The sequence below is a fragment of the Ornithorhynchus anatinus genome, chromosome 21 (genome assembly GCF_004115215.2).
Source record: "Ornithorhynchus anatinus isolate Pmale09 chromosome 21, mOrnAna1.pri.v4, whole genome shotgun sequence".
Taxonomy (NCBI): Eukaryota; Metazoa; Chordata; class Mammalia; order Monotremata; family Ornithorhynchidae; genus Ornithorhynchus; species Ornithorhynchus anatinus.
The window spans coordinates 8981663-8997454 of record NC_041748.1 but is presented as its reverse complement, the minus strand read 5'-3'; the positions used below and the strand labels follow the sequence as shown (position 1 = coordinate 8997454).

Below are 15792 nucleotides of genomic sequence, written 5' to 3'. Positions count from 1 at the left end.
CTCAGTCTATGCTACAAGGCTCTCCATCACCTTGCCCTCTCCTACCTCTCCTCCCTTCTCTCTTTCTACTGTCCACCCCTTAGGCTCCGCTCCTCTGCCGCCCACCTCCTCACCGTCCCTCAGTCTCACCTATCCTGCCATCGACCCCTGGGCCACGCCATCCCGCTGTCCTGGAATGCCCTTCCTCCTCACCTCCGCCAAACTAATTCTCTTCCCATCTTCAAAGCCCTACTGAGAGCTCATTTCCTCCAAGAGGCCTTCCCAGACTGAGCGTCCCCTTTTCCCTCTGCTCCCTCTGCTGCCTCTCTGCCCCTCCTTCACCTCCCCTCAGCTAAGCCCTCTTTCCCCCCCTTTCCCTCTAGTCCTCCCCTCTCCCTTCCCCTCCCCTCAGCACTTTGCTCGTCCGCTCATTTGTATATATTTTTATTACCCTATTTATTTTGTTAATGAGATGTACATCCCCTTGATTCTATTTATTGCTATTGTTTTTGTCTGTCTGTCTCCCCCTATTAGACTGTAAGCCCGCCAATGGGCAGGGACTGTATCTGTTGCCGATTTGTACATTCCAAGCACTCAGTACAGTGCTCTGCACATAGTAAGCGCTCAATAAATACTATTGAATGAATCTTTATGAATGTAGGAAATAGTTTTAGAAAGTCTTCATGCGAGAAGCACATTGTAAGTGTTTATTCTCAAATTCTGCTTCCAACATGTAATACTGAGGATCTGTTCTAAGAATGAAAGAATGATCAATGTGTGAGTTGTCCTCTCCCTTAATACATTATCATTATTATCATCATTAATGATATTTACTGAGCGCTTACCATGTGCAGAGCACTTGCAGGGGCAGTTGAGTGCATTGCCTGTTTGGGAGAGCACAATACAACAGAGTTGGCGGACCACTTGCCCTGTCCACAGATGAGCTTACCGTCTAGAGGGGGTGATCCATGTTTCTTTTTGTGCAGTTTTTGGTGTGATTTTGCTCTGTTTGTTGAACTGAAGGTAGTTCATTTGACTAGAGCAGTTAGGCTATGGAAAAAATTTAATCAAGGCTCCATATATGTTTTTAAGATGTTAGTTCCCAAGATTCTTGAATTTTATTTTTATTATTGAATGCGCTGAGAGTTTTTTTCCCCAGTAGTTCAGTTTTTTTTTTCCTTTTTGTATACACTCTAATTACCCTATTTCACACATTAACTCATTCAGACTGGACCTGTACAATACTGTAACCTAGACTTGATGATATTTTTCAATGATTAGCTTCCCGGATGGGAGTCAGGGTTTTTAGGTTGTTGTCAAATGCTCATTGACTCCTGTGGCTATCAAAAAGTCTTTTCTCTTCAAGGTACATCTAATCTTGTTTTCATCCTAGGTAGTCCTAGCCAGCTGGTACCGCATATACACAGGGGTGATGGATTTTTTTGGCATCCAGACCAAGATATGCTGGACTGTTACCAGGGGAGATGGGCTTAGTCCTGTTGAAAGCTGTGAAGGTTAGTTTCTTTCCAAGTTATTGCTATTCTGTCTTAATGTTTTGCAGGAATGTTTAATTAAAAGATGTCATGTATTACGGGAAAGATCTCATCATTCTCCTAAATCAGTCAGTCATATTTATTGAATGTTCACTGTGTGCAGATCACGGTACTAAGTGCCTGGGAGAGTACAGTATGCCAGTTGGTAGACAAGGAGCTAGCAATCTAAATAATCAAATAATTTAGCAAATAATAGTAATAATTACATTACTTGTTAAGTGCTTACTATGTGCCAAGCACTGTATTAAGCACTGGGGTAGATTCATGTTAATCAGGTTGGACCCAGTCCCTGTCCTACATGGGGCTCACACTCTTAATCCTCATTTTACAGATGAGGGAACTGAGGCCCAGATAAGTTAAGTCACTTGCCCAAGGTCACACCGCAGATCTGTGGTGGAGCCAGGATTAGAACCCAGGTCCTTCTGACTCCCTGGCCCATGCTCTGTCCACTAAGCCATACTGCTCCATGATTGCAGAGTGTCAAAAAATACTTAAAGGTTTTGTGGCTGTTTTAATTACTCTCAGTAACATATTTTTGTTTTTATTTAAAAGGATTGGGAGATCCAGCTTGCTTTTATGTTGCTATGATTTTTGTTTTAAATGGATTAATGATGGCATTCTTCTTCATATATGGCACATACCTAAGGTAAGACTATTGATTAAAGAGCTTCCAGTAGCCTTGTAATAGGAATTGGAAAGAATTGGTTGATTACTTGAGAAAGCAAATTTATTTGGATATATTCATTGTGTCAAGATATGATCAGTGATTTAGCAGTTCTGCCTTAGTTTCATTTGCAAAACTATCAATCTATCAATGATATTTGAGTGCTTACTGTGTGTAGTACACTGTACTAAGCGCTTGGGAGAGTAAAATACAGTAAAATTGGTAGACATGTTCCTTGACCACAAGGAACTCAGGAGGAGACAATATTAAAATTAATGAATTACGAATGTGTATTTAGGTGCTGTGGGTCTGAGGATGAAGTGAATATTAAGTGCCAATAGGGTACAGATTCAAGTGCACAGACGATGCAGAAGGGAGAAGGTGTAGGGGAAAAGGCGACAGATACAATATCTTAGGAAGTCGATTGCTCTGGCCCTACAAACCCAGATATCTTACTAATTTGTAGCTTTTTGGGTACCATGTAATAAAGGCCCTCGCCCTGTGGCCCACCAGTGTTGGCAGTCTCCAACTACAGTTTCCTATCCGACACACCTAGATGTCCCAAAATGGTATCATCAGCTCCCAGGTCTGCCCTTCATTTTCCCCTCCTTGGATTGAAGTAACAAGGATTTCCTCAAAAGTCACACCTGAGTTGTGAAGAATGGCATAAATATAGAATCAGTCAATCAATATTTATTAGGCACTACTGTGTGCAGATCACTGTACTATGCGCTTGGGAGAGTGTAATACAGTAGAGTTGGTAGACACGTTCCCTGACCACAAGGAGTTTATAGTCTATCAGTGGTGTTTTATAGCATGCATTTCTCTAGCAGATGAACCAGAGCTTCCTTTTCTTGACCCCAAGCTCCCTACAGTTATCACCTCATCTCTCATCTACCATTTCTGTCCATATTCCTTGAGCAAGTTGCCTTACACCTGCTCCTTCAAGTTCCTCTCTAATTCCCTCCTTGACCCCCTCCAATATGGCTTCCATCCCCTTCACTCCTCAGATATTGCCCTCTCAAAGGTGACAAATAATCTTCTTGTCAAATCCAGTGGCTTTTACTCCATCCTAATCCTCCTCGACCTCTCAGCTGCCTTTGACATTGTCGACCATCCTTTTCCCCTGGTAACATTATCCAACCTCGTCTTCACTGACACTGTCCTCTCTTGGTTCTCCTATCTTTCTGGCCTCTCATTCTCAATCTCCCTTGGGGGCTTCTCCTCTGCCTCCACGCCCTAATTGTGGGGGTCCTTCAAGGTTCAATTCTTGGCCCTCTTCTGTTCTCCATCTACACACACTCCCTTGGCGAACTCACGCTCACATGGCTTCAACTACCACCTCTGCGTGGATGATTCTGGAATTTACATCTCCAGCCCTGATCGCTCTTCCTCCCTGCAGTCTCACATTTCCTCCTGCCTTCAAGACATTTCTACTCAGATGTTCTGCCGTCACCTCAAACTTAACATGCCAAAAACAGAACTCCTCATCTTCCCTCCCAAATCTTGTCCTTCCCCTAACTTTCCCATCACTGTAGACAGCACCACCAATCTTCCTGTCTCACAAGCCCATAACCTTGGCATTATCTTTGACTTCTCTCTCTCATTCATCTCATGTATTCATTCTTTCACTAAATCCTGTCGGCGTGACCGTCACAACATCACTAAAATCCACCCATTCCTCTCCATCCAAACTGCTATTAATGAGAAGCAGCATGGCTCAGTGGAAAGAGCCCGGGCTTGGGAGTCAGAGGTCATGGGTTCGAATCCCAGTTCTGCCAGGATTCTGCCACATGTCAGCTGTGTGACTGTGGGCAAGTCACAACTTCTCTGTGCCTCAGTTCCCTCATCTGTAAAATGGGGATTGACTGTGAGCCTCACGTGGGACAACCTGATTACCCTGTATCTACCCCAGCGCTTAGAACAGTGCTCTGCATATAGTAAGCGCTTAACAAATACCAACATTATTATTATTATTATTATTAATAATCCAAGCATTCATCCTGTCCTGCCTTGATTACTGTATCAGCCTCCTTTGCTGATCTTCCAGCCTCCTGTCCATACTTTACTTTGTTCTTTAGATCATTTTTCTACAAAAATATTCAGGCTGTGTTTCCCCACTCCTTAAGAAACTCCAGTGTTACCCATCCACCTCCTCATCAAACAGAATCTCCTTACCATCATCTTTAAAGTATTCAATCACCTTGTCTTCTCCTTCTTCACCTCACTAATCTCCTACTACAACCCAGCCTGCACACTTCACTTCTCTAATGCCAACTCAGCATGTCCAAAACTGAGCTCCTTATCTTCCCTCCCAAGCCCTGTCCTCTTCCTGACTTCCCTATCACTGTGGATGGTACGACCATCCTTCCTGTCTCTCAAGCCCGCAACCTTGGTGTCATCTTTGACTCGGCTCTCTCATTCACCCCACACATCCAATCCGTCACCGAGACCTGCCGGTCTCACCTTTATAATATAGGCAAGATCCGCCCTTTCCTCTCCATGCTAACAGCTATCTTACTGGTACAGGCTCTCAGAATATCCCAGCTGGATTATTGTGTCAGCCTTCTCTCTGATCTCCCTTCCTCCTGTCTCTCCCCGCTCCAGTCTGTTCTTCATTCCGCTGCCCAGCTCATCTTCCTGCAGAAACACTCTGGGTATGTCACTCCCCTTCTTAAAAACCTCCAGTGGTTGCCTATCAACCTCCGCACAAAACAAAAACTTCTCAGTCTAGGCTACAAGGCTCTCCATCACCTTGCCCCCTCCTACCACTCCTCCCTTCTCTCTTTCTACTGCCCACCCCGTGGTCTCTGCTCCTCTGCCACCCACCACCTCACCATCCCCCGTTCTCGCCTATCCCGCCGTCGACCCCTGGGCCACGTCCTACCGATGTCTTGGAATGCCCACCCTCCTCACCTCTGCTAAACTAATTCTCTTCCCTTCTTCAAAACCCTACTGAGAGCCCACCTCGTCCAAGAGGCCTTCCCAGACTGAGCTTCCCCTTTTCCCTCTGCTCCCTCTGCTGCCTCTCTACCCCCCCTTTGCCTCCCCTCAGCTAAGCCCCCTTCCCCCCCCTTCCCTCTGCTCCTCCCCCTCTCCCTTCCCCTCCCCTCAGCACTGTGCTCATCCGCTCATTTGTATATATTTTTATTACCCTATTTATTTTGTTAATGAGATGTACATCCCCTTGATTCTATTTATTGCTATTGTTTTAATGAGATGTACATCCCCTTGATTCTATTTATTGCTATTGTTTTTGTCTGTCTCCCCCAATTAGACTGTAAGACTGTCAGTGGGCAGGGACTGTTGCCGATTTGTACATTCCAAGCACTTAGTACAGTGCTCTGCACTTAGTAAGTGCTCAATAAATACTATTGAATGAACCTACTCACTGTTCCTCGATCTCACCTATCTTGCTGCTGACCTCTAGCCCACATCCTGCCTCTCACCTTCAAAGTCTTACCAAAGGCACGTCTCCTCCAAGAGGCCTTCCCTGACTAAACACTCTTTTCCTTTTGTTCCACTCCCTTCTGCGTCGCCCTGACTTTCTTCAATTCATCCCCCCTCCCAGCCCTTCAGCACTTATGTACGTATCAGTAATTTATTTATATTAATGTCTGCCTCTCCCTCGAGGTTATAAGCTCATTGTGAACAGGGATACTGTCATAGTGTTATATTGTACTCTCCCAAGCGCTTACTGCCATGCCCTACACTCAGTAAGCGCTTAATAAATTTTATTGATTGATCACCTGTTTAATCTTAAAGCCGTGGGTGGTTGTGGGATGTAGGTTAGAATGAAGAGCAGAAGTCATCAGTTTGGAAAAATTGACATTTTGACAAAAGAGCTGTTGAAATTGTACCTGCTCAATATTGAGAAATAAATGCTTGAAAGTTGTCAAATCTGTAAGCACAGAATTTTCACTTTTAAAGAAAGATTTCAGGTGTCTGGTGGTTGTTAAACCACTGGAAAATCATAGCATCAGTTTTTTGAAGCTGTCATCCAGACCCCAAGCTAGAGTTGAAGGTGGCAGAGGGGAAATCAGTCAGTGATGTTTTGTTGAGTGCTGACTGTGTGTTCTGTCTGCTTCTGCCCAGTCCTTTGCATTCCATCCACATTTTCCACCCTGAAGAGTGATTTTTCTTGCTGGTTTGGATGTAGTTAGTGTGTGCCATGGGCCACGTGAAATGCTTTGAATCTCTTAGCTCAGGGGCCAGCCACCCATGGCTAATGGGCCACATCTGGCTTTTGTTAGAGCTAAATGTGGCCCTTGAGCAGAGCCTCGGGCTAAGGTTGTGGGGTTCCTGCTGGACACCCCTTAATAAATGCAACATCCTGTCTCCCACCACTTCAGTCTATACTTCACTCTGCTGCCCGGACTATCTTTCTACAGAAACGCTCTGGGCATGTCACCCCCATCCTCAAAAATCTCCAGTGGTTGCCTATCAACCTTTGTACCAGGCAAAAACTCCTCACTCTTGCCTTCAAATGCTCTCCATCCCCTTGCCCCCTCCTACCTTTTCTCCTTCTACAACCCAACCTGCACACTCCACTCCTCTGCCGCTAACCTCCTCACTGAGCCTCATTCTCTCCTGTCCCCCCATCGACCCCTGGCCCATATCCTACCTCTGGCCTGGAATGCCCTCCCTCCTCACATCCGCCAAACTAGCTCACTTCTCCTCTTCAAAGCCTTACTGAGGGCCCACCTCCTCCAGGAGGCCTTCCCAGCCTGAGCCCCCCTTTCCTCTGCTCCTCCTCCCCCCCATTGCCCCAATTCCCTTACTCTGCTTCCCCCGCCGCCCCATAGCACTTGTGTATATATGTACATATTTATTATTCTATTTATTTTATTAATGATGTGTATATATCTATAATTCTATTTATTTACATTGATGCTATTGATGCATGTTTACTTGTACCTGTTTTGTTTTGTTGTCTCTCTCTGCCCTTCTAGACTATGAGCCCGTTTTTGGGTAGAGATTGTTTCAATTTGTTGCCTAATTGTACTTTCCAAGCGCTTAATACAGTGTTCTGCACACAGTAAGTGCTCAATAAATACAATTGAATGAATGAATGCATGACACCACTATCATACACGGCAGCACAGCTGCTTCTAAGTGGATGCCGTAGCAGGCGAGGTAGGATGTCAGCTTCTGTCTGACCCTTCACTGCCGGGGTGGGCGAGAGAGAGTCAGCAACCCATCCACTGGATGGGGATGGGTGGTTTCTGACCCTCAGGAAGCCAGAAACTCAGTCCCCTGACTGTCTCCAGGGGATTTGGGACTGGCAGGCCATCTCCTGTAGGTCCAGATTGCCACTCTTACTTTTTACCTTCCCCTTTAAGTATGTTACTGTGTAGCAGGCACTATCCCAAATACCAGATTAGATTCAGGATAATCAAGTCAGGCCCGGTTGGACTCGTAATCTAAGTAGGAGGGAGAACAGGTATGGAATTCCCATTTTAAGGGTGAAGAAACTGAAGCATAGAGGAGTTAAGTGACTTGCCCAAGGTCACACAGCAAGCATGTGGCAGCAGAGACAGAATTAAAACGCTGGCCCTCTGCCTGCTAAGTCTATGCTCTTTCCACTAGGCCACCCAGCTTCTCCTCTCTCTCGGACCTGTTCTCAGTTTGGGGGGCTGACTCCCCCTCTGCTTATTATCCTCTTGCCATTGGCATCCCCTAAAGCTCTACTCTGGGTCCCCCATTCTTCTTGCTTTACACCCACTCTCTTGGGGAGCTCATCGACTCACATAGCTTCAACTACTACCTCCCGAATTTAACTCTCTAACAATGACCTTTCATCTGACGTGCAATTCCACATTTCTTCTTGTCTACTGGACAAGAGGCGCCTCAAACTTAACATGTCTAAAGCAGAACTCCTCATCTTTTCTCCTAAACCCCGGCTTCCCCTTAAATCCTAAATCTGACAGACAGTTACTCTGCCCACCTTCAGAGCCTTATTGAAAGCACATCTCCTCCAAGAAGCATTCCCAGACTAAGCCCCCACTTTCCTCTTTTCCCACTCCTTTCTGCATCGCCCTGACTTGCTCCCTTTGTTCTTCCCCTCCTCCCAGCCCCACAGCACTTACGTACGCATTTTTCATTTATTTATATTGATGTCTGTCTCCCAAGCTCTAGACTGTAAGCTCATGTGGTCAGGTTACGTATTCTGTTTATTGTTGTATTGTACTCTCCCAAGTGTTTAATATAGTGCTTTGCATGCAATAAGCCCTCAATAAATACATCTGAATGAATTAATGAATGAATGAACTTTGCCATCTCTGTCAACAACATCATCATCTTTCCTGTCCCGTGACCTCAGCGTCATCCTCAACCCTCTGCTGTTGTTCAACTCTCACATTCAAACCAGTACTGCTAAATCCTGTTGGCTGGTTCTTCGAGAACAAAATCTCCCCGATCTGCCCCTTCCTTCCATCTCAGCCTTCTTACCATCCTGCTACAGGCTTATGTCTTGACACAGCTAGATTTTTTTTAATGGAATTTGTTAAGCGCTGACTTTGCCAGGCATTGTACTAATTGGGTTGGACTCCCACATAGAACTCAGAGGTTCAGCCAATTCTAGCACTTAGTATTAGTGATAGCATTTATTAAGCGCTTACTGTGTGCAGAGCACTGTACTAAGTACTAATTCACAGGTGGGCAGTAGATACAGTCCCTATCCTTTGAGGGGCTTGCAGTCTAGGAGTGTAAGTGAGGAGAAGGAATGGAAATAGACATGTCAGGAATGATGGAACATTAAAACACAACACAGACAAATACATAAATTAAAAACAAAATCAGTAGGGAGCCATGGCTAGAGGAGGCTCAGAATTCAGGGCATACATGCAGCCACCAGTCTTCCTGGGGTTAGGTGGTGCCTCATACTGTGGAGGAATATGGGAGCAGCTTTATCCCCACCTCAACAGGTGTGGAGCATGCTGGGAGTAGGGACCTTCCATAGCGGGAGGGAAGATGGCAGTTAGCACAGGTAATTTTCTCGGCAACGGTGGGGGAGGCTGAGAGTGTGCGGGGGAAGCTTTTATCCCTAGCCCCGCACACACACACAATACGTGGCTCAAAGGAAAGAGCCCAGGCTTGGGAGTCAGAGTTCATGGGTTCGAATCCCGGCTCTGCCATTTGTCAGCTGTGTGACTGTGGGCAAGTCATTTAACTTCTCTGTGCCTCAGTTTCCTCATCTGTAAAATGGGGATCAACTGTGAGTCTCACATGGGACAACCTGATTACCCTGTATCTACCCCAGCACTTAGAACAGTGCTCTGCACAGAGTAAGTGCTTAACAAATACCAACATTATTATTATACCAGGGTCGTTGGTGAACTTGTTAACAACTTCCTTAGCGCTTTTTTTTTCTTGTTATGGTATTTAAGCACTATGTGCCAGGTACTGTCAGAAGTATTGGGGTAGATAGAAGATAATCTAGTTGGACAAAACCCTTGTCAAACGTAGGGCTCATGGCCTTAATCCCCTTTTTACAGATGAGGTAACTGAGGCACAGAGAAGTTAAGTGACTTGTCCAAGGTCACCCAGCAGGCAATTAGTGGAGATGGAATTAGAATCCTGGTCCTTTGACTCCCAGGCCCCTGCTCTTTCCACTAAGCCATGTTCCTTCTCACTTATGTATAAGAATTAAATTCTTTATCTTGAGCATTCTAGCTATTCGTTTTTTTATTTGTCTTCCCCCATTAGAGAGCAAGCTCCTTCTGGTTAGGGAATGTACGACACAGCATAGCCAAGCGGAAAGACCACAGACCTGGAGTCAGAGGTCCCGGATTCTAGTCCTGACTCTGCCCCTTGCCTCCTGTGTGATCTTGGGCAACTGTGCCTCCGTTTCCTCATCTATAAAATGGGGGTTCAATCCTTGTCCTCCCTCCCTCTTCAGACTGTGAGCCCCTTGTGAGACAGGGATTGTATCTGACCTGATTATATTGCATCTCTCCCAGCCCGTATAGTTTTGTGCTTGGAGAAGCAGCGTGGCTCAGTGGAAAGAGCACGGGCTTTGGAGTCACAGGTCATGGGTTCGAATCCCAGCTCTGCCACTTGTCAGCTATGTGACTGTGGGCAAGTCACTTAATTTCTCTGTGCCTCAGTTACCTCATCTGTAAAATGGGGATTAAGACTGTGAGCCCCACGTGGAACAGCCTGATTCCCCTATGGCTACCCCAGCGCTTAGAACAGTGCTCTGCACATAGTAAGCGCTTAACAAATACCAACATTATTATTATTATTATTATTATTGTCACGTGTTAAGCACTAAATAAATATCACTTCCAAACATCTAGTACAGTCCTCCATACCAAATAAGTACTCAATAAATATTACTACCACTGCTCCAGCTCACCCTGCAGCCCAGTGATGACAGTGGGAAATGTCACAGGTCCCCTGGCCAGGTGGAGTATTCTATCCTACCAGCAGAGGGTCAGGCCTAAAGCCGCCATCTTGGGCCCTCCTCGGTCCTTTTTGGCTCCCAAGGGATGGGATTCATTCATTCAATCATATTTATTGAGTGCTTACTGTGTGCAGAGCACTGTACACTGTAGGATGAACTTGCTGTGGCTACCATTCCTCCTCACAAAGCTAGCGATGTCACCCATACCATTCCAAGTTCATAGGGGCCCCTTCCGAAAGAAGCAGATACAGATGCTCAGCTTTCTGTTTTCTTTTTGAGCTCCTGGTGGTCCGTGCTTTCTGTGTGTGGAGGTCGGGGGTTGCATTTGGCAGTGTCTGAGCCTTCCTCCTAGTGCACAGAAACTGTGGAAAGTAGGTGGAGGGAGGGAGAGGGAAGCTGTTTTCCCTACCTCAGTTCATGCCATGGAGGGGTCTTGGCCAGAGAAAATAGGGTCCAATCTGACTTAGTGGCAAAAAACTGATTTGCACGTGAAAATAGCTTAGCTTGTGGTAAACTTATGCTTCCCCCTCTACCCAAACCCTTCTTCCCCAGAGTTTATTGTAGTTTTGCTTTCTGAGTCCTTTAAAAAGAGAGAGAGTTGGCGTCTAATGGTTTGGAGTTGAAAGGTCTTTTTAATTTAATTAAAACACAAAAAATAAAAGAGGGACCAAAATATATATTGGTTTATTGCTAATTTCATTTGAATGTTTGGGTGAACTCTATTATCACAGTGATTTAATAAGCACACTTATTCCCCAAACAGATGGAGAGGAAAATATTGTTATTATTGTTGTTATTATTATTATTATTATATTAGGAAAGGCACAGATGATGAAAGTTGTCAGTTCTGTGCCCTCAAAGATATTCCCTCTCGAGAAACAGGAGGAAACTGAAATTCATGCATGAGATAAAACATAAAACTTAATTCTACATTAAATATCTCTTCACAGTGGGAGTCGTCTGGGAGGCCTAGTTACAGTGCTATGCTACTTTTTCAATCATGGAGAGGTAAGTCGTCCAGGACTGCACCCGTAGATCAGGATATTTGAAGTTTACTTTTCAAAAGCGTAATTTTTATTTGTCTTAAGAGGTGCTTGAATGCACCTTTGAACATTTAGCTAAACACTTTAATCTACCACTGTATATCGTAAACATGAAAAATACTTTTAGTTAATATACTGGTTTTGTCAGTGCAGAGCCCAGCTTTCAAGATACAGGTTCAATCTCTCCTTTAAACTAATCAGTTTTGCAGGACTAGAGGTGGACTTCATTTCAAAGGTGACATTGCTGAAATTTGAGATTGTCCAACACAGAGCACAGGAAAAGAGGAATGCATGCTTTTATTTCCTTTGCTATTTGAGATGAGCATATTTTTTAATGAGATTGGTTAAGCTCTTTCTACGTGCCAGGAACTCTACTAAGATCTAGGATAGATTAAAGGTAATCAGGTTGGACACAGTCCATGCTCCACATGGGGCTCGCAGCTTTCATCCCCATTTTACAGATGTAGTAACTGAGGCACAGAGAAGTTAAATGACTTGCCCAAGGTCACCCAGCATATAAGTGGTAGAGCCGGGATAAGAAGACAGGTCCTCTGACTCCCAGGTCTGTGCTTTTTCTACTGGGCCACCCTAGGGTAAGATGTGTCCTACCCTCAGGAGGACATTTCCTTAATTGTCTTCATATTGTTTCTGTCCCCTTAGGCCCAGGGATATTGTGAGATGATTGGTAGATAGAATAGGGGCAGAATGTGATCACAGATCACAATGTCATGGAGCCTGCCACTGAAGTAGACAGAATTCTTTCCTTACCTAATTAGAAAGTTACCTTTGGGTATGGTATTCAGAGTGGCTTAGTAAGTGGCAAAGGATTATTTTTTTTCCCTCATTCTTGCAAAAGCAAGAAACAAAATGCAAAGCAAAGAGAAATAGTACGTAAGTCCCTTAACCAGCCAGCAAGAGCATGGTCCTAATAGTCGGCAGACCTGGGTTCTAAGATTCCTGGGTTCTACTTGCCTGCTGTGTCATCTTGGGCAGGTCACTTTTGTGCCTGTTTCCTCATCTGTAAGACGGGGGAAGTCTGATGAGAGGAGGCTGATGCAGTAGTTGAGCCAGGATGTGATGAATGAATGGACCAAAGAGGAGAAGAAGGGGTGAATCCCAGAAGTGGAAGAAAGCCCAACAGAGAGAGTTGGAGGTGTGACCAGGGCCTGCTGTTGGAACCATAAGAAAGAGCCCCACCAACCGAAAACTCTACGAATGTCAAGGGACTCCTCTCCTCTGGCTGAGATCTTACCGGCAATGGGGAGTGATGAGTTGCTGTGATAATTACCCAGATTTGAACTTGAGAGGTATAGTTTCCTCTCTGACATTTAATGAAGTTTCCACTGTCACAGAGTCATGCATGAAGAATGGCAGAGCTTCTGGATCTGTTGTTAGAGCAGTGCCTGCAGTAAGCGCTCAATAAATACCTTTGATCGATTGACTGCAAGCTCCTCCCATCCTCAAAGCCTTTCTGAAAGAGACCTTGCCATTTCTAAATCTGTTTCCACCTCTAGACTGTCCCCTCCTTGTGGGCAGGGATAATGTCTACTGATTCTGTTTTTTCCTACTCTCCCAAGCACTTAGTACAGTTAGCTCACTGTCTACAGGGAATGTGTCTGTTATATTGTAACTTTGTACTCTCCCAAATGCTTAGTACAGTGCTCTGCACACAGTAAGCGCTCAATAAATAAAATTGACTGACTGCTCTGTTCACAGTAAGTGTTCCGTAAATGCCATTGATTATTAATAATAATAGTAATGATAGTATTTGTTAAGCGCTTACTGTGTGCAAAGCACTGTTCTAAGCTCTGGGGTAGATACAGGGTCATCAGGTTCATTCATTCATTCAGTAGTATTTATTGAGCACTTACTATGTGCATAGCACTGTACTAAGCGCTTGGAATGAACAAGTCGGCAACAGATAGAGACAGTCCCTGCCGTTTGACGGGCTTACAGTCTAATCAGGGGAGACAGACAAGAACAATGGCAATAAATAGAGTCAAGGGGAAGAACATCTCGTAAAAACAATGGCAACTAAATAGAATCGAGGCGATGTACATTTCATTAACAAAATAAATAGGGTAATGAAAATATATACAGTTGAGCAGACAAGTACAGTGCTGAGGGGATGGGAAGGGAGAGGGGGAGGAGCAGAGGGAGATGGGGGGAAAAGAGGGTTAAGCTGCGGAGAGGTGAAGGGGGGGTGGTAGAGGGAGTAGAGGGAGAAGGGGAGCTCAGTCTGGGAAGGCCTCTTGAAGGAGGTGAGTTTTAAGTAGGGTTTTGAAGAGGGGAAGAGAATCAGTTTGGCGGAGGTGAGGAGGGAGGGCGTTCCAGGACCGCGGGAGGACGTGGCCCGGGGGTCGACGGCGGGATAGGCGAGACCGAGGGATGGTGAGGAGGTGGACGGCGGAGGAGCGGAGCGTGCGGGGTGGGCAGTAGAAAGAGAGAGGGAGGAGAGATAGGAAGGGGCAAGGTGACGTAGAGCCTTGAAGCCTAGAGTGAGGAGTTTTTGTTTGGAGCGAAGGTTGATAGGCAACCACTGGAGGTGTTTAAGAAGGGGAGTGACATGCCCAGATCGTTTCTGCAGGAAGATGAGCCGGGCAGCGGAGTGAAGAATAGACTGAGCGGGGCGAGAGAGGAGGAAGGGAGATCAGAGAGAAAGCTGACACAGTAGTCTAGCCGGGATATAACGAGAGCCTGTAACAGTAAGGTAGCCGTTTGGGTGGAGAGGAAAGGGCGGATCTTGGCGATATTGTAAAGGTGAAACCGGCAGGTCTTGGTAACGGATAGGATGTGTGGGGTGAAGGAGAGAGATGAGTCAAGGATGACACTGAGATTGCGGGCCTGAGAGACGGGAAGGATGGTCGTGCCATCCACGGTGATAGGGAAGTCTGGGAGAGGACCGGGTTTGGGAGGGAAGATGAGGAGCTCAGTCTTGCTCATGTTGAGTTTTAGGTGGCGGGCCAACATCCAGGTGGAGACATCCCGGAGGCAGGAGCAGATGCGAGCCTGAAGGGAGGGGGAGAGGACAGGGGCAGAGATGTAGATCTGCATGTCATCTGCGTAGAGATGGTAGTCAAAGCCATGAGAGCGAATGAGTTCACCGAGGGAGTGAGTGTAAATGGAGAACAGAAGAGGGCCGAGAACTGACCCTTGAGGAACTCCAACAGTTAAAGGATGGGAGGGGGAGGAGGTGCCAGCGAAGGAGACCAAGAATGACCGGCCAGAGAGATAAGAGGAGAACCGGGAGAGGACGGAGTCCGTGAAGCCAAGGTGAGATAAGGTATGGAGGAAGAGGGGATGGTCGACAGTGTCAAAGGCAGCAGAGAGGTCAAGGAGGATCAGAATGGAGTAGGAGCCATTGGATTTGGCAAGAAGGAGGTCATGGGTGACCTTAGAGAGAGCAGTCTCGGAAGAGTGGAGGGGACGGAAGCCAGATTGGAGGGGGTCTAGGAGAGAATGGGAGTTAAGGAATTCTAAGCAGCAATTGTAGGCTCACAGTCTTAATTCCCATTTTACAGATGAGGTAACTGAGGCACTGAGAAGTTAAGCAACTTGCCCAAAGTCACATAGCTGACAAGTGGCAGAGCCGGGATGAGAACCCTCTGACTCCCAAGTCCGTGCCCTATCCAATAAGCCATGCTGCTTCACTGAGATATACAGAGGAAGGAGGGATGGGTTGCTTAATCATCTTTTCAGGTTCTCCCTCAATAAATGGACCACTGTCCAAATAAGTGCAACTAAAAATAGCTGAACATAGAATTTCATGAATGCCATCATTAGAGAGAACTGTCTAAAAATGATTGTGGGATCTCATCACGCTCCATTACTGATAAAATGCCAGCCTGAGTCTTCCTGGACCAATTACTGAAAAATGTTTTTCATCAATCAGTAAATGAAAATAAATGGTATTTATTGACTTCCTACTGTGTGCGGAGAACTGTACTAAGCACTTCGGAGATTACAGTACAACAGAGTTGGTAGACGTGTTCTTAGATTGTGAGCCCACTGAGGGACAGAGACCTTGTCTAGTTCTCAACTGTTTATTCTTTTCCAGTGCTCTGTACATCGCCTCGTATGCAGCACTTAATAAACAGGGATTGAGACTGTAAGCCCCATGTAGGACAGGGACTGTGTCCAACCTAA

General features: G+C 45.7%; 1 protein-coding gene across 3 annotated transcripts in view; it reads left to right on the top strand.

Moving 5' to 3' along the window:
- LOC100077800 (probable C-mannosyltransferase DPY19L1) overlaps positions 1-15792 on the top strand; it is a 117180-nt gene that overhangs the window by 35522 nt on the left and 65866 nt on the right. For all 3 annotated transcript variants that reach the window (XM_029049119.2, XM_029049118.2, XM_029049117.2), the window contains exons 5-7: positions 1373-1493; positions 2085-2178; positions 11554-11611. In XM_029049119.2, coding sequence (XP_028904952.1) covers positions 1373-1493; positions 2085-2178; positions 11554-11611 — 273 coding nt within the window. The remainder of the gene's footprint in view (positions 1-1372; positions 1494-2084; positions 2179-11553; positions 11612-15792) is intronic.